The sequence below is a fragment of the Argiope bruennichi genome, chromosome 1 (genome assembly GCF_947563725.1).
Source record: "Argiope bruennichi chromosome 1, qqArgBrue1.1, whole genome shotgun sequence".
In the NCBI taxonomy this organism is placed as follows: domain Eukaryota; kingdom Metazoa; phylum Arthropoda; class Arachnida; order Araneae; family Araneidae; genus Argiope; species Argiope bruennichi.
The window spans coordinates 133,218,578-133,238,710 of record NC_079151.1 but is presented as its reverse complement, the minus strand read 5'-3'; the positions used below and the strand labels follow the sequence as shown (position 1 = coordinate 133,238,710).

Here is a 20,133-nt window from a genome sequence, read left to right as displayed (position 1 = left end):
TATCGGTAAATCTTTTCCACGTTTTACTAAGTAATCACTGAAGAATTTGAGATGCAAGTTAAATTTTGGATAAAACTACGTGTTGTATATGTACTTTTTGTATATTTACGTTATTCATGTTTTATCTAGTTTACAACTCTTATTACTTTGCTTCTACGTGCCAAGATTTGAATATAAATACTTTGATTCAATTAAACATTAATATAAATACTTTAATTCAGTTAAAAATAATTATATAATTATTAATCTTTTCCACGTTTTACTAAGTAATCACTGAAGAATTTGAGATGAAAACTTGCAAGTTAAATTTTGGATAAAACTACGTGTTGTATATGTACTTTTTGTATATTTACGTTATTCATGTTTTATCTAGTTTACAACTCTTATTACATTGCTTCTACGTGCCAAGATTTTAATATAAATACTTTAATTCAATTAAACATTAATATAAATACTTTAATTCAGTTAAAAATAATTATATAATTATTAATCTTTTCCGCGTTTTACTAAGTAATCACTAAAGAATTTGAGATGAAAACTTGCAAACTAAATTTTGGATAAAACTACGTGTTGTATATGTGCTTTTTGTATATTTACGTTATTCATGTAGTTTACAACTCTTATTACTTTGCTTCTACGTGCCAAGATTTTAATATAAATACTTTAATTCAATTAAACATTAATATAAATACTTTAATTCAGTTAAAAATAATTATTGCAAAATTTTGATAACTTGGCGAAAAATGCACTCAGAATGTGTAGAAATGCAATATTTTGAAACGCTGGATTATTTAAAATAATTTAATCATTGTATATGCTTTACATTATTAACACAAGATAGCCGGCGTCCTGGCATAGGGGTAGCGCGTCTTTCCCGTGACCTGGGCGTCCTGGGTTCGAGTCCCGGTTAGGTCATGGTTGTTCTTCCTGTTCTATCTGTGAGATGTGTGAATGTGCCCCCCTGTAAAAAGGGGTTGTGGAAGCAAACGTGATGCGTGAGTAGCTAAGACGTACTCTTGGCCCTAATTGGCGCTACTAAAACAAGAGACGCTCCCTTGGCTTAAAATCATTGACTTCGTCAGCAAGCTTGTCCATGGCAAGTGCCATTATAAACAACAACACCACAAAGTAATTATTGTACGATATTTCCACGAAATTGTTCGATATTCTGAATGCCGGATAATATCGTGAAAATAGCTCAACAATACCGTTATTGGGCATTTTGCGGTAATAAGATAACTTTCTTATGAACCACGATAAGAAGAAGAAGGTTTAAACATTATACAGAAGAAAAATTAAAGTTTTGTTTATTCACGTAGTAATTCCCTGCTTGACTTCTCTTGGTCTCATGGGCAACATTCATGCGGTAGTATATTTCATGCCAGACACTGTTAAGCATAACTCGCAGACAATGATGCGCGTTTAACAGCGTGTATGCTCTGCAATGGCTGTTTTAATCGTCTGCCTTCATTTCATTCGGGTATGTTTTAGACTTCGCCTTAATATTGGAGTACAAAACAATAACAACAAAAGACTTTATACAGTACAGAAATAGATTATTGTTGCGATGTTGGCCGTGTGGCCAAAAAAAGGTACATCAGGTAAGTTAGGTGCACAAATAAAATTCAAGCTTTCGAGTTAAAATTCTTTTCATTCTGTCATTGTTCGTTTATAAGGAAATGATAGATATTTTTAATCGATTCAATTGTTTTGAATTACCTTTTTTATAATTTAAATATATAGGTTTATTTTTATTCAAAACTTTTTAGCGAACTCTTTTTTTTTTAAAAAAAATCATCTTATCATTGATAATGAATACTGGAACTCTTATAAAACTAATTTTATTGATTTCGAATTTTTTTTGTAGAAATTTAAGAATTTCTATTAACTATATCTGCAAGCATCACTCATGAATATTAAAAGTTATAATTACAATGGTAAATAATATTTCAAAATTAGATTTCCGCCTATATGCATGAAATAAACGCAGATAATATAGAGCTATCAATATCTTATTATTTTTCTGTCTTTGACTTGTATTTTTATATTCTTTTCCTTCTATTTCCTCAAATAAAAATGTACTTAAAATATTATCAGCAATCATGAAAACACTATTTAGAAAGGAACATCATTTTTTTAATTGAAAAATATCTACTGATATATATCACCTTTTTTATTTTAAAAATCGTCTTTCACGCCATCATTACTATAAAGATTACTTTTCAGCTGTTTTAAGCCATTCACTGCCATTTACGAGATATCATGTAGGAAACTGCTGTAAAATTAAGCATCTGTAAATTTTTCTGGCGGTGAATGGGTTAAACTTATTTTTGTTAGCTTGTTTCAGGTTGTAATCGTTAAAAAAAGAGAGGAGAAGTTGGGAGAGAAATAAGTACTAATGTGTTAAAAAGGGTTTGCTCAAGATGTTTTTTTTTAAAATATTTTTATTAAAATATTGCTAGAAGTATATATTTTTTAAAAAATTTGAATTTGTTGACAATTGTTTAAAAAAGTAAGCTCATTTTATTTTCGTCATCGTTAGAAGAAAAAGTTTTTTTTTCAGCACTTTTAGCTGTATTTTTATGATGTAAACATTAAAGTAATTTTACTGAATTATTTAAAATCAGATGCATTTAAATAAATGACCCAAACTTCTGTTACTCTCGAGAAGTTACCCTGCTACAAATCACGAATAACTAGAAAGGAAACGATTAAAAAAAAAAAAAAAGTGTGTGTGTGTGCAGTGTGTTTTTCCTTTTCTTTCTTTCTTTCTTTTTCTTTTTTTCTTTCGCTCTTTTTCCGTAACTTTTTTTGATTCAACTAGTATGGATATTTTCTCGAGTAATGAGATCCGTGCTGTACTGAAAGAAAAATTCAGTTCGGAAAATTGCACAAAAGAGAGTATACTTTTAAATTTTTAAAGAAAAATACTGTTTACAAAGGTAAGGATCCGTAATGGTAATAACCCCCCTTTCCTTTTTTCGATGCCTTTTTATTTTTCTGCCGCGCCGTTTTTCGCTTTCTACATGTAAGTTATTGACCTCAGCAAGGCTGTAAGAGATCCATCCCCGTTTGGTATCGGATAATGACTTTAGGAAAACTTAACGTCCAACTCCAGATAGGAAGGGGGGGGGGGTATCTTAAATTTTTTTACATTCCTATGTTGTTTATATCTAAGAATTCTAAAGGTTGTTGTTGTGCCAAAGTCACAACCAGTGAACTAGTAACTCGAGGTGAAGATGTAAAAAATTAATGTCATTATAATAGGCCTCTATCAAAGCCATTATGCATATATATTTTTCTAGAACATCTTAAATCATAACATTTACTTTTATATGGATAGTACACTGGTTTTGAATAAATTGTTATGCACTGAGCAAGGTTGTATTTTTATCAAAACTTTTAAAATATCCCAAATCAATTTGATATTATTTTAATAATTTATTAAATTAGTATCATCAAAACTATTTTAATAAATTATAAAACTATTATATTATACACAAAGATAAAAAATTTTTGTGTGTGTGATTTGAAATCATGGCCGAATTATCAAAAGCGCAAAGCGGGCAACTGTATAGGAGGAATCACAGTTTTGGAATTCCCCAGGCAACGATTTTTTTTTTGCTTTATTTTTAGGATAATTTAATTTTGTGTTTTAATTTCATTTACGAAAGCTACCCAACCGACTAATTCAATTTACTACCACTTTCGTTTTAATTTCAGAACTTCATCCTTATAGTAATTTTTATATGTCTCCAAATCCTCGTGCAAATTAGTGTTATCCGCTTGCTTTTGTAGTTGATTCATAAATGATATGCATTAACCCTCTGACTGAGTAATTTTTAGAATTCACTATTCAGATGCGATGTTTGCAAATAAGTTCAAATATTTTTAATCGAAGTGAACTGATACTATATATTACATGATAATAATATGATGTAACAAAAATATGTATTTTAAATTGTGAAATACGCGGGATGCAATAGAAAATGGACTGATTGCCAACTCGTAGAAGTCGAAGGGATAAGCAGCTGGAGGGTTAAAAAATTTGCAATTGCTTTTACAATTTTGTTTGAATTACTATTTTTTTTTTAACACACACAGGATACTGAAACCAACTCTCTTGGAAATAACCCATAGTTATTTAAAATCAATTTATACTGTCTTAAATTAAAAGAAGAATAAAGAATGGAAGCAATATTTAGATTAGGGTGAAACTTCCATTGCATATGGAGGAAAGGCCTTGATCATTCCCTGCCTGTAGTGCTTTGTATCATAAAATCATAATTGACTGATGATTTTGATTTTAACTAATTCATTTCTGAGACAAGGCTTATATTTTATGTTATAGGCAGCTTGAAAAATTATTGTCTGCTTAACTTTGTAACTAGTTTTTATAGAATGGATCAATTCATGAAGGTTTAATAGAATATATTTTTTTAAGGTATCGAGTTCCCTTAAGATCAACGCTTTATTTAAGGTAGACTCATAGTGCATTGGCAACGTAATTTCGTAATAATGTAGAATTTGAAACTGAAATTTTTAATCTTCTTAGAAACATTGATTGCAAAGGAGGAAGAGTGAAGATACTAAATTGTACTAATTGTACTAAATTTCCTAAAATTGTACATAAATAGATTTTATGTAAATAAATTAAAATTTTTATTTAAAACGGAATAATGATACATTTTGCTTAAGACTTTTAGAATATTAAATCTGATGTTTGGATGCATTTATTATATATGATAAAACTGTTTGAGGTATATTATTACTTGTAATGAAGAAACGGCTTTCAATTTCGGTTCCTTTTAAGTCTGTAGTAGAGGATATTATATAAAACCGAAGACTTCAATTGACCGAAATTTAAGAATCTTTATTCTGTATTATAGCGAATTATTTAACGATATAATTATTATGAAACGTCTCAGCTAAATCATATTGAATTTATTTATCAACTAGCTAATATACCCTTTCAATGTACGAACTACTTTTATGTAAAATATTGTAATGAAGCCCGGTGGCTTCGCTCTCCCTACGCACAGGTCCGAGGTTCGATCCTCGGGCTATCATCCAGTTAGTTGGTCGATAAACTGAGGACAAGCATGCTTGGGAATTAAACACTGGTGGTTCTGCGTTAGGCTGGCCACCTAACTAGGACATATGCCTCGCACCCCAGGGCCCTAGGTCGATAAAGCAGATATAGGCACTGTAGGCCTTGGCCCACGTAAGGTTGTCGTGCTACTGCGTTTATTTAGTAAAATATTGTAATATTGCAAAATCTTTTTATCATTAATATCGATTTAAAAAAAAAATTCAAACGAGAATATCAATTTAACCAGGTGTTCCGTGTACAATTAATTTTCTCCATATCAATAAAGGAAATGAATTAGTTGTCATTAATTTCAGCTTTTAAGTTCTTCCTTTTCTACTGTTTCTTTTACTTTTTTTTCTGAAAATTCTGCTGATGAGCTCTGGTAAAAAGTCTTCGCATGTTTTATGGTTCTTAAATAATAATAAATATTAATAGAAACATTGCATGAAATGTTTTTTAAAATCAATAAAAAAGTGTCGCCAGAAATAACAAAAAAATTAAGGAAAAATATCAAAATTTACTTTTTTTCTGAAAATTTTGCTTATGAGTTCTGGTAAAAAGTGCTCGTATGTTTTCTAGTTCTTAAATAATAATAAATATTGTTAGAAACATTGCATGAAATGTCTTTTAAAATCAATAAAAATTTGTTACCAAAAATACAAATACAAAAAAAAAAAAAAAAATGAAAAGAAATATCAAAATTAAACATGGAAGAGTTCAAAGTCTCATTTTTGCTTAGAATAAAGTATCTATAAATTTCCTTATTTTAAAATCGTTTGAATTCATTCAGTTAATTATTTATTAAATTTTGAAAAAAATTTATAAAAATGGAAGAGGAAATTGCACGAAAACAAAACTGATATGATTGAAAAGGTAAATTTTTGTATTTTAAAACTGTATAAAAGTATTTTTTGTGGAATAATTTGCTCCGATGTTAGTAAAAAAAAAGAAGAAAAAAAAAAAACTGGTAAAATTTTGATTAATTTTCAATCAACCAAATGTTTAATTAACTTTTGCGCTTTGCCAAGTTGATGTTCTTTCCCTCATCTTAAATAAGTGTGTAAAAATGTGTAAATAATCATAAAAAGTCTTAAATAAGTGTGGTCTAATAAATTCGCCTAGTTGTTTAAGGGGGGATGTGAAACATGCATTCTATATATAGCCACAATTACTTTTATTTACATTGAGATAAAATGTAAGAGCTAGGAATATCTGTTTTGGATTATATCTAATTATTTAAAGGTTAATGTTTATGTTTTTGGGGGTGCTAATGCTAATGTTTTTTCTTTCTTTCTTTTCTTTCATTCTTTTTTTTTTTTTTTTTTTTTTGCTTTCTTTTAGGGATGAAAATTAAAAAAAAAGGGAGCGGGCAAGACTGTGTTCCCTCCTCCTCTTTTAATGACCACCAATGAATATACACGTCACTAAAAGAGAAAAAAATTAAAGCGTGCCATTAAACCTTTTTCATCAGTATTAAAGCTACGAATCATGCATAATAAACAAACCAACAAAGGGTAAGGATGTGTTTAAATAAGGGCGCAAACCAAAACCACGCTCGAAATGGGAATTACCGAGTGTTAGAATTTTTCCCCCCCGACATTTGGTGGTTTGTTTTTCCAGAAGGCCTTAAGAAATCTAGACCATTAGACATGTGAAGGTGGGGAGATCTGTGAAGTTGAGAAATGGCCGCCCAAGAAGTTGTTCCGAAGACACGACTCATTTTTCATGCCCACATCTATCAAGAATCCAACGTCTTGAGCACATACTTATCGTTTGCAATAGTTATTTTAGAAAGGTGCACTTACTACTAGAATTTATGGAACTGGACAAAAAGAGACTGAAAAGGGGTAATTCTCTATTGATCAATAGTTCTTTGTCTTACTTTGCTACGGACGAACCCCTTTTAAGAGTATCTCCCTTCTTTCCAGTTTTTGCGATTTTTAGCATTCAAGATTGAATTTTTAAGAATATTGAAAGTAAAGAAAGATTTATTAATTACTTGAACAATTCTTGATACTCCTGGGGAGGAATGGCAAAAGTTTAAGTTAAATTTGCTATTAAAATTCCATTAGGTCATAATTTTTATTGACTTGTTATTAATATGTTTATGGTAACTTTATTGTAAATCTAAACATCTTAACGAAAGAAAACAATATTCTTAACACTATGAAGAGTGTTAGCTCTAAAATTAGAACTTTGCATCATCACTAATACTAATGATGTTTTCTTAAACTGTTTCTGGGCTAATTTTTATTGCGAAATAAAAAAGAATTCGTTCACCTCACGGAAATTTATAAGAAAATTCACAGTAAAGTAGTTAATACAAAAGAGTTCTTTTACCATATTAAGACAGAAATTTGAAAGGGAAAACTGAGAGGAAGTAAGGAGTGATTAGATTAAATCAGAATTTCAAATCTTTTTTTTTCTTTAAATTTTATTTTTAATCTGCTTTTAACTTTGGAGGAGGGGTGTGTGACGAAATTTCGTCTGTACTGGAGAAATCTTTTCTCATCTCTAATTATATATAATGAAAAAAAAAAAAAATAGGATAGAGTGTGAAACACTCACCGGTAATAAAAGAAAACTATTTTAATATTTTATATGTTTCAAATTTTCTGCAAAATTTTAAAGCCTTAAAAATTGGTAAAAAAAAAAATGTTCCAAGTCAAAGTGACTTTCTTTTTTTTTTTTTTCCCCCTTTTTTTATTGACAAAATCACATACTTTTAATGTTTCACTTTTTTTTTTTTTTTTTAGTTTCAAAATTTGTGTACATCAAAAACTGTGTACAATATGAATTGATAATCATAATTAAGAAACTAGATTACGTCAATAAAAAAGCGTTGGCAATTTCATGTCATATACAAGACTAATGCGTCTTTCAGCTTTGTTTAAGAATTTAAATATTATTAAGATTATTATTATTAGATTTGATATTAATTATTATTACTATATTTGATATTAAATACAAGATTCCGATAAAAAACATACCACGGTTCAAAATTTAAGAATTTCTATTCTAGATAAAATAATTTTTAATCATTTTAAATCCATTAAGGATCGCAATCTTAATTGGAAGGGAAGGGGGAGGGGTCCCTAAAATATATACACAATTTTTTTGGCATCCCTTTTTTAAATTCAGCAGTGACTAGGATCAGATATTTACAAAATGATATTAATTCAAATAACTTAGTTAAATTTGCTGAATTTTATCTTAAATTGCTCTTCTTTTTTATTTATTGCTAATTAATGTTTTCTTTTCAAACTATTTTAATTACGTCGTTTATTAATATACAAATAATTTGGTTAAATGCCATTATTTCGGCAGTCTGAATAAATTTTTTAAATAAAGACAATCTCTATATTTTTTAAAAACATATTCTCGTTTTTCCATTGTTTATCACCTCACTTTGACTTCAGCTAATCTTTTGATTTTGACCCATTATTCAAAAAAATTCTGTACTAGTCAATATCAAATTACTGTACTCTTCCTGGAGTGCTGAAAAAAAAATAATAAACACATCATGAAATGGTTTTACTTTCTGCCGCTAAATAACTCATAAAAACAAAATCCAAAAGCGCGCTATCACAAAAGTTAAATCTCTTTCATCAACGAGAATGAGAAAATCCAGACTATTAAAGCTGTACGAAGGCGAAGGGAACTTGAGAAATCGTCGCCCAAGAAGTTGTTTGGAAAGCTCGTCTCGTTTTTCATGCCCACAACGATCAAGAACCCAGTGTCTTAAGCACACACTCGTCATTTTCACAAGGTATTTCGGAAGGGTACACTTACCGAAATTTATGGCAGGGGCAGGAAGGAAATTGAAAAGGGAAGCTGCTATATCGATTTTTATGAGAGGATTTTCAGCTTTTGTTGGCAACGGGAATGGTATTTCGCAACTGGTGTAATCTTTTGCGCGCCTTTTCTCTGCCTGTCTTTTTGAACCTGTCTATGTTTTTCATTTTAAATGAGATAAAGCAGACAAAATTTTGCCATTTCTTTCGAACACTTTCAGGGCTTCTGAAAGAACGAAAGTTGTTAAAATTGCTGATTCGATTATGCATGATTTGATTCAAAAAGACAATTTTTAACTCTTTGCATAAGGAATTAAATAATGATACATTTTGCATCCGCATATTTAAAATGACGAGTAAATTAAATGAGGAATTGAAATTTGCTATAATTAAAATTTGAAATTAAATTCACTGTAATATTTGAGCTGAAGAATATGCTATTAAATGAAATATTTTAAATAGATATAGGATGTTAAAGGAACGTTGAACTCTATCATACACTTTTGCGAATTTTTCATTCAGGGTTATGAAATTTTTTATGTATATGTATTAAATTATAAATACGTCAAATTTCTTAAAAACATTTTTAAATAAAATATCTTATTTTTTAAAAATTTAAAAGATGTATAATTTTTAAAAATTTCAAAATATTCCAGGTGACTTAATTTTTAACTTTTTTCTATTATATTTTTTTTTATACCCAATGTAAATTTGTATGGAACAAAACTGTATATAATTTTGTAATTCCAATTAAATGCTACTTTTTTAGAAATATTTTTCTGCACACTCACAAAATTTTCATAGGAATTTTGTTTTTCTGAACTAAAATTGACTTTTAACTGTCTAAAAACACCCGAAACATAAAATGCATACTATTTTATTTTTAATGTTTGACCGAAATCTTTATTGTCAATTCCCTTTAATTTCTTCAAAAATTAAGACACCTGGAACGTTTCAAAGATATTTAAATCTACTTACAATATTATTTTGAGAAAAGTCATTAAGATGTAATTTTTTCCCTCTTAATTTTTCAAATATTTATTTTATTGAACAATAAATTTTATGACACTATTTTATTCGAATATAAACATATATTTTGGTGATGAAATGATAGAAATTGCACGTTTTTGTCCATTTTTTGCTTATTTCAAAGTCCATTGTCCTCTTACTTTTATTAAGCGGAAGTTGAAAAATTATTTTAATTCTTATTGAATTACCTCCGAATGAAGTAAATGCTAATGAACTGACGAGTTTCTCTTAGGGTCTCTACGATGATTAAAAGGCCTTCACAAAATAAGAGTAACATGGAATAATTCACTATAATTAATTTTCTAAAATTGTAAGGATTTTAATTAAGGTAATCGTTTTAAATAAAATAATAAAAATTAATTATGACTTCTGAAATAATAATAACATCAACACTATTTACCTTAAATTTCCTCCTGCTATTTATTACTTTTTTTAATGGAATTTTGATTTGAGTAGTTTTACATATTATTATACTTAAAATTATTATAATTTTCCTAGTCGAAATTTATTATCGAATTAGAAAATTTGAATTTCCAAAAAATAGTACACCTTTTAATTGTGTTTTATTGTATATAATTTTAAAATTACCTATGGAAAATCCTTAAATATAAGAATAACAACAACAAAAAAAAAACACCTATAAAATGTTTTTGTTTTCTTTACCTTTTTATTGAAGTCCATTTATGATGTTTTTTTAAATTGCTAAGTTAGTACTAACCTTGAAAATTTATGCAATCATTATTTTTTTCTTTTGTAACTTTTAAAAAGAAAACTGAGAAAATTTCTAAAAAAAAAAAAAAAAGAAGAAAAAAAAAAAAGAATACTTAAAAGCACGCCTACCCCAAGACAATTTCATAAACCTAAAGTTAATTGCGGAGAGTATAGATATGTCAATCAGAAGTGAAACTAGTTTCGTTAGTTTGCCTATTTTTATCTTAAAACAGATAAGAAAAATGTATGCTGTCAAAATATGATTGACATAACTTTACCTTAGAGAAAAAATTATAATATTATTTAAACAATTTCGTACTTCTGTGTTTATATTCCTCAAAGTTTGAATAACATTATGCATGAAAATGATACATGATAAATAGGCAGATAAAACTTTATTTTAAACGACCTCCGACGAGTTGATATTGAATGTAATTATTTTGTTTTCTTTAAACAAATGTGATGTCTGAAAAATATGCAAAATACGAGGAATGTTGCGCAAAAGTAGTATTCTTTCTTGTCTGCTGGGCTAAACGCAATAGTATTCAGTATTATTATATCAAACATAAATATTTTCTTTTTGGATTATACAACCTTTGTATTAAAAATGCTGCATACAGGTATTATCGGTTTGGTAAAATGGGATTTTTGAACTGCGGGACAAGGAACAACAGGGGTCCACTGCTAGTTTTTAAGCTGTTTGTTAAGAACCTCTAGTCAGCATAAAATGTTTCTTTTTTCATAAAAGAATTCCATGGTTTCTGAATCAAATTCTTAAGTTCATGGGCACAGATAGTATTTTTCTTTTTTGTAAGTGCTTTTCTGACACATGCCCCCCTGCTTATTCATTCTCTACATCCATTTTCGCATTATTCTTTCAGGTACTTTTTCACAAACTGATGGAAACTTTTATTTCTATAATGTGGTCACGTAATCTTGTATTTGAAATTCTTTACGTGGTTTTTTATTTCAGTGTGTGTCTTGTTTCGGCCTATCTTAGTATTTCGATAAAATCGAAGGTCTAAATTGCTATCCTAGCAGAGAAAAATCCATCTCCTTTCTTTTTTGTAGCCGGGAACACACTGATATATTCCATTCAGTAGTCTCTTAAATTGTGTACCTTAAGCCCAAAAGAAATCCTGGCATAATAGAATATAAATCTTTATATCTTTAATAAAAGTGTTTTACTGGAAAACCATCCTAATATAAAAGTTGCTTTTTTAAATTTTTATAAAAAACTATATTTAATTGAGTTTTTTCTTATTTATTATTAAATAATATTTTATTTGATTGTTTTATTGGACTATATAAAAATTGTCTAGTGCATGCATTTTTTTTGAACTTGTGGCAACATCGACAAATATGTTATCATTTTATTATTCCACACTTTTTCCACCCGGGGGCACCTCGAAATGAGGATGAGATGTTTCCGGCATGGTGATTGGATCTTGTTACCCTGGAGGGTACACGAAAAGGGGGGGGGAGTCGGGCTCCTCCCATCGATGACGGGACGTACTTCCATAGGGAAGTGTTGTACCGTGGCAGGTGATGGCCCTTAGGACTCAACTACAGTTCCCACCAGTGTTGCTGCCGCGGAGGTCCAGCCATTCAGTATTTATTATCCGTGTACTTTCGGGCGGGACGGAGAATCTGCTGACGTCATTTAGTGATCAATGGTGGGAAAGCAGTGTGGTACTGAAAGGCAAAGTCCCAGATTTCTATTTTTTTTAACTTTCGTGCTATTAAATATATTGTTACGAACCTGTGATGCGGCTTCCCAGCATAGCTGGTTCCATAGGAGGTCCCAGGGCTTGGCGACCATTTGGCGACTTGGCGACGAATTTGGCGACTTTGGCGCCAAAATAGATTATACCCGAAACATCGAGAATTTTCCCGAACCATCGAGTAGGAACGGAGATACGCCTCGAACGTTCCTGATTGGTTGAGAGGCGTCTAACCCCTCCTCCTGAGACCTATAAAAGGAAGCAGCCGCAGCTGCAGGGCAGTCATGAACCGGGATGGTGAATTAAGAAGAAGTCGGAAGCGGCAGAGCAGAGCAGAGTAGAGTGAACCAGAGTAGTGGTGAGTCGAGTCGTGGACCAGTGGAGTCGGAGAGTAGTCGGAAACGACAGTAAAGAACTGGCCTCCCAGAGATAAGCGGAGCAGCGACGGAGTGAAGCTGGTGCTAAACTAAGCTGTGCGCTACTGTCTGCAGTAGAGAGTCTTGTATGCTGCACGTCTCGGCTGAAGATAATTGTGTGCTGTATATAGTTGTCGTCTTTGTGCTGTCCTGTGTGTCTTCATGTAAATAAACGTCGTTGTTTTATTTTCTACTGCCGCCTGGTGATTGAGCGTTCTTCACACCATATAACTTCCACTATCCAAACGAACCCAGGGAAATTTCGTAACAATATTATTGATTTGAAACTGTATTTTCATTACTGTTTAGTCTACTTCCCATCACCATGCAAATATTGAGAAAGTATTTGTAAGATGGCGAGGCACAGACTGAGGAAGTGAAGTCTAGTGGTTGGATAATATGTGATGTTGGATTGTAGATAAGATCTCCTACCACTGCCATCCTCCTACACTCAACGTCCATATCCATAAACTACATAAATATTGTTTAGTGCGTACCCTATTTTACTGAACTACAAAAGTTTCTTCTAGCGCATGCATTATTTATTGAATATTACATATAGAAATATTTTTTTTAATTACAGAACTTAGCCGTACAAACAGAGATTAGACATATAAGGGTAAACATTTTTTTGGATGAAAATGCTATTTTAGTAAAATTCTTTCCATGCAAGTTTCGGAAGCAGCAATTCTAAAACTTATTAGATTAATTTATAATAATTATAAATTTTCAGAATAACAAAACTTTGAGATATATATTATCGAATTGTAGTATACATATTGTTACGAATCCTTGATGCGGCTTCCCAGCATAGTGGGTTCCATAGGAGGTCTCAGAGCTTGGCGACCCTTTGGCGACTTTGGCGCCAAAATAGATTATACCCGAAACATCGAGAATTTTCCCGATCCGTGCGGTAGGAACGGAGATATGCCTCGAACGTTCCTGATTGGTTGAGAGGCTTCTAGCCCCGCCTCCTGAGACCTATAAAAGGAAGCACCCGCAGCTGCCGGGCAGTGGTGAGTCGAGTGGTGAACTGAGTAGTTGGAAGCGACAGAGAAGAGTGGTCGTGGACCAGTGGAGTCGTCGTAGTGGTGAACGGACGGTGAATTAAGTTGTGGATCAGTGGAGTCGAAGAGTAGTCGGAAGCGACGGTGAAGAACTCGTCTTCCAGGGACTAGCGGAGCAGCGACGGAGTAGAGCTGCTGTGTATACTGTTGTATGCTGCACGTCTCGGCTGAAGATAATCGTCGTCTGTGCTGTATATAGTTGTCGCCTTTCTGCTGTCCTGTGTGTCTTCGTGTAAATAAACGTCGTTATTTTATTTTCTACTGCCGCTTGGTGATGGAGTGTTCTCCACACCATATAACTCCCACTATCCAAACGAACCCGGAAATTTCGTAACAATATGCATTTCTTGAATAAGACATACAGTTTTGAAAAAGAATAGATTTATGAAAAAAAATAATAATTTTCATTTTATTACACTTAAAGAGAATAATGAAATTGTTCACATGAATTTATCCTTTTATCCTTTCATTATTTTTTATTCATTTTTTTAAAAAAAAAATACCTTATAAACTTATTATTCTTATTCAAAGAATATCATATCTAAAAAAGATATATATATATATATATATATATATATATATATATATATATATATATATATATATATATATATATATATATATATATATATATATATATATATATATATATATATATATATATATATATATATATATAAGAATGAGATATACTCAGCATCGCTGCTGTTATTTCCTAAATGAATTTTTCTTTTACTCCTAAAGTGCAATGATATAGCAGGTGTTTTACTTTCATTGCAGTGTTTATATCTTTCTAAGAAATAAAAGACAGAGATATTATACGAATAAGAATATAATACCATGCTCTATCTCTACATCAGTTGAATGCAGCTATTAAACTGGGACTGAGGCGCACGAATTTGAAAGAACAATCTTTAGATCTGTATTTGTAGAAGCATAAAAAAGAAAGAAAGACTCCATTTCGGTTTTTAATGTCCCATTTCAGCTTAGGTATCTACTACAACAATCAAAAGTACTTGACTTTTTTTTCTTCATGACTTCATTTAGCAGGATGCCACTTATACAATCAGTCATTCTTATAGTGAAAGTGTTTTTGTTTCACATTAGTCATTCCTTTTCACGAAAATAGAAGCGCAATAATTTTAGTAAACAGACATTCATGCCAAATTTTTAAGGATGAAGGTTCAGTAGACTACAATATCTGATGAATATCTTTTAAAATTTTTATTATTATTATTATTATTAATGATCGTTTGAGTGTATTTCTGTTTTTGCAATGATTGATTCTAAAATAAACATGGTATTCAAAAGTAGTCAATAATTTGAAAATTTAATGGCAGGTATTACGAATGTTCCGTTGAAAGGAAAAAGAGAATTTCTAATTCCGTTGTCAATCTGGTTGATTAAAATTTTTCTAAATTATTTCTGTTTCAGCCTTAGATAGATGACACGTGAAAATTTCTGGATTTTTTCAAAAAAAAAAAGTTAATTAAATCAGTATTTATAGTAAAAGGCACGTGCAACGTAAATCCATTAAGCTTTTCTATTCTTCCGTAAATAATCAAAATATTATTTCTTTTAATAATTATACCGAATTTCATGACGTTAGAGCTTTATGCTCTCGTCTAAACTCTTTTCGATTAATTTTAATCATTCTCTAAACTTACAAATTATAATTGCTGTTCCAAATTATGATATGGAGGTGCTCATGACCACTTTGTCACACCGTGGAATTCCGAAACATCAGGACGTTGCCGTAGCCGTTGCCCGTTGAAAGATGATTTGTTAGATGGGAAAAAACTAAGACAGAAAGAAAAAATAATCCATGAAAATAAATAACAATCTAGCCAAAATAACATCCAATAATTGATAGAATTTACTGTGTATCCCGAAAAATCATTTACGATCTTTAAAGATAAGCTACAGGAATAGCTCACTTTTGCATCACATCGTGGAGTGGAAAACAATAATGGATGTCGCAGGAGATTGTTTATCAGTATCATAAATAAAACAAACACAGAGAAAAAAATAAATTACATATTTGATGGAATATAACTTTCCCTTATCATAGCAGCCTAGTAGCATTATTAAGCAAAAATAATAATTGTATACAATATAAGTAATGGAAGAAGGATGCATTATTTAAAACAAACTTTTGGAGCACTCAAAGTTACAAATGACTTGCCGTCTGAAACAATACACTCTTTGCACTTTTTATGCACGCAACTGTATTGTTGATTGCTGTAAATTTCTATTCCGTTAAACTTTTATTGTTCATTTTAACTGGTGTATTCCTTTCATTTAGTTAATTTTCTGATAAACAAATTCCTGTAGCGTCCCCACTTTGCATTTCCCAAGTCTCGTGTTTCGTTGTAAAATTGTGATTTTGTGTGTGCGCGTGTGCCTGATCTATCCATTAAATTTGTGAAAATCTCTCAGGATACTCATTATAGATGTAGCAACTGCAAATTTTATATTAACTAATTAATCTATGTTTGAACTATTTTTTAAAAAGTAGGTATAACTGTATGGTAAGTCGAAAAGAAAATGATTTAGAGAAAGCCTCGATCCAAATTGGAGTAATTATCTTATTTAATACATAATACTAAAATCATTTTATAAAAACAACTACATTCTTCATCTCTTATTTGTCTCATTTCTCAATAAAATGAAATAAATTTTTAAAAAAAAATATATCGTTTGTCTTAGTATGTAGGAATATAATGAAATATATTAATATCATAATAAAAGCTGACGATTTAATTAGTAAATAACTTACTTAAATATTACAGTATAATTCCGTACTTAAAATATACTTTTTCCATAGCTTTATTTTTTTACATTCTATTTTTTACTTTTTTTTTTTTTACTGCCGTCTTTTTTTTTAGTTATTGTCGTTAAGATATTTTTTAAAAAAAAGAATAGGTATTGATTTACTTATATTTCTACTGCCATTAGCTTTCACCACTTATTCAATTCTCGACATTTTTTTTTCTTTTTTCATTTTAACCTACAGAATAATAATTTCAGAATGAATTAATTTTCAGAATGAATTTTAAATATTCAGAATGAATTTTTTAAAGTTGTTAAGAATAAATAACAGAATGTTCTTAAGTTTTATTAACAGAAATAGAGAGTCTGTATTAAACTTCTTTATAACATTTTTTTTTGGGGGGAGGGGATGATGCTATGCAACATTTACATCCGGAGAATTTAATACAAACGTGGATTTTGTTCACAATGAAATAAAATTTAAAGAATATATTTTTTGTCTTACTTATACAGAAATATAATAAATATATTAATATCATAATGAAAGCAGACGATTTAATTATTAAATAACTTACAAATTACAACATGATTCCGATCTTAAAATATAAATTTTCTATAACTTTATTATTTTTTTTTACATTCTATTCTGTATATTTTTTCTTTTTACTGACGTCTTTTTTAAGATATTAAAAAAAAAAAAGAATATTAGGCAATCATCTACTTACATTTCTACTGCCATTAAGTTGCATCATTTATTCAATTCTCTACATTTTTTTTTTTCATTTTAAACTACAGAATAATAATTTCTACCTTTAAAGATGTCAAGAGTAAATGACAGAACATTCTTAAGTTTTATTAGCAGAAATAGAGAGTCTGTATTAATCGTCTCTGGAACAATTCCGGGGGAAATATCCTATGCAACATTTACATCCGGAGAAACGTGGATTTCGTTCGCAATCCTATTCCACGAATTATTCTAATGGCTGCACAATAAAGGGACTTTTGTGGTACCCTTAGGAAACTTACAAATAAATCAGGAACGCAAATAACGGTCCCTTTGGGCACGTCATTGTTTTTCTCTGCTCTGTTGCTACAACATAACGCCTATTTTTTTTAATAAAAAATGTTCCTTTTTTTTTCCTCTTTGTAGAGAATATATTCAGATCCTAATCTCCGAAAAATTCGACATGGAGTCTCTAATGCATCTTTTTTTTTTTTTTCGACCTTCTTAGATCTGGGAAAGAAAAAAAAAACTATTGGAATAATATCGATAAATGAATTTTATAGCTCAAAAATGCAACAAGCTAAAAGGATGAAATTCGGCATGCAAGCCTCTTGCTTAAATTGCAGGTAGAAAACAAATTAAATAATAAATATTTCATCTAAATACAAACATACAAGAGATATCAGTTAAAAAAATTACAGTCGCTCAGTTTATCCAAAAATCAGTCTACTTTAATCTTGAAAGATATTTCTTTAAATCATGAAAGATAAATATTAAATTCTTAGATATAATTTAAGTTAAAAATCCATGAAAATTTTTTGAAGTGCAGAACGCGAATTTCACTGGTAAAATTTTCGAAAGCGGAAAAGCTTGTTGGTATTTCCTTTTCATGCTTTTATTAGCTTAGAAGGGAGCTCCCTTTTATTTGGAAAATGAAATTTAAGTATTTTTAGATCATCATTTCAAAAGAGACCCTAGAAATGGGCGATTGAATAAATCAATTTAAGACAGTTAAAATTACTTTTATTAAATTCTGAGAGGAGCAATTAAATTGAATTTATCGCAAAATATTCGATCTTCTTAACAATAAAAATTAAACAAAAGAAATAAAATTATATATATAGAAGCATAATATGAAGCTACAGGACGTCCATAAAATAAGTTCCCCTATTGGTGGCATCTGCAGCTAAAACGAATGAGCGAAATGAAATTAAATTTCATATGTAGACTATAGAAGGCATGGAAAAATGAATTCTTTAGAAGAAAAAAAAAAAGTACTAAAAGTTACAGATAGGAGAAATATTGGCGCTGCTGTCATGAACGAACGAGGAAATTTGTATGTGGAAATTTGCATTGTATATGGGATGGATTATGAAAAATTTCCAGTGCTTGCTTGACATATGCTTATGTACAGTACAGAAGACGGGCTGTTATGAATATGTTACGCAGCAGTGGAGAACGTCATACACCGTATACAGTATATTGTACACAAGGAAGGTCAGCATATTGAAAATGGGACCCTAATATTGATGAATAAAAAAATAATTTCCGTGAGTTTCATGAATTCATTCTTAATTACTCTTATAGCGCCAGTATTTCGCCTATCGGCAACTTTTGGTGTTACCTTTTTTTTTTTTTTTCTTTTTCTTTTCTGGAATTTATTTTCCCATGCCTTTTACAGTCTGTATATGAAATGTGGTTCCATTTCGTTCATTCGTTTTAGCTGTAGATGCAACCAAATAAGGAAAATTATTTTACAGCCACCCTGTAAATCAAAAAGTTCTTTATTTACGAATATTATTTTAACAAACTTTGCTATTTACATAAAATGAAAATATATACAATTTTACGGTTAAACGTTGTGAATTGTCATTCATTTCAAGGAAACAATGTGTATATTCTTGAAAATTATTACAATTATTTGCATGTTCACTGTGATTTAGTTTAATGAAAGTATTTAAATATATTTTTACTTTCTCATGTACAAAGTATATGCATAGAAAAATAATTGTAATTGCCAATTTTCAATACTATTTTATTTATCGAAGTCAGTTTGCATAACATACAGGCATAACCAATTATATATTTTAAATGAAATCCTGATATTGAGGTCTGTTAAAAATCCAGATTACAATTATAATACCAAAAACGGCGAATATGCTTTCGTAATATTTATTTGCAAATGTTGTTTCTTGTAGGATTGGAAACCTTTACCTTCTATTTTGGAGTGAAATTCTATGCTTCAGATCCATGCAAACTTTTGGAAGAAATAACAAGGTATGTATTCAGTCTAAAGTTCTTATTACAGTTTTTGTTGATATCTCTATTGTTAATTTAATATTGAAATTACAAATATTTCGTTTTATAAGAAACAATTTCCCATTACATTAATTAACTGAAATCTTTTCAAAACATAATATTGGCATCAAATAGTTATTCAAATAAGCAAATTAGTAGAGTAATATATAGGTGTGTTTACACTCAGCCAGCTATAATCCATCTAGTAAGACGACGCATGCGCAGAAATTGTACGATAGCAAGTACTCGTCCCGTCGAGACAAAAAAGTGCTATTATCCGCTCTTTCAGCGCATGCGCAATCTTTCTTCTGCGCATGGGTGACTTACTGACTCTTATAACTGGCTGAGTGTAAACCCACCTTATTGATAATTAAAAATGTTTAAGAGTAACAACTATCTGTTTTTTCACAACGAGAGTTCTTATTTAATGATTAATTTTTCTTCAGGCGTATTTCTTTTTCTACTTCTTTCCTTTAAAATGTTAAATTTGATTTGTTTAATATTAA

At 30.0% G+C, this 20,133-nt stretch overlaps 1 protein-coding gene across 2 annotated transcripts in view; it reads left to right on the top strand.

The window, feature by feature from the left end:
• Positions 1–20,133, top strand: part of LOC129991627 (band 4.1-like protein 4) — a 219,125-nt gene that overhangs the window by 145,744 nt on the left and 53,248 nt on the right. For both annotated transcript variants that reach the window (XM_056098258.1, XM_056098250.1), the window contains exon 4: positions 19,528–19,606. In XM_056098258.1, coding sequence (XP_055954233.1) covers positions 19,528–19,606 — 79 coding nt within the window. The remainder of the gene's footprint in view (positions 1–19,527; positions 19,607–20,133) is intronic.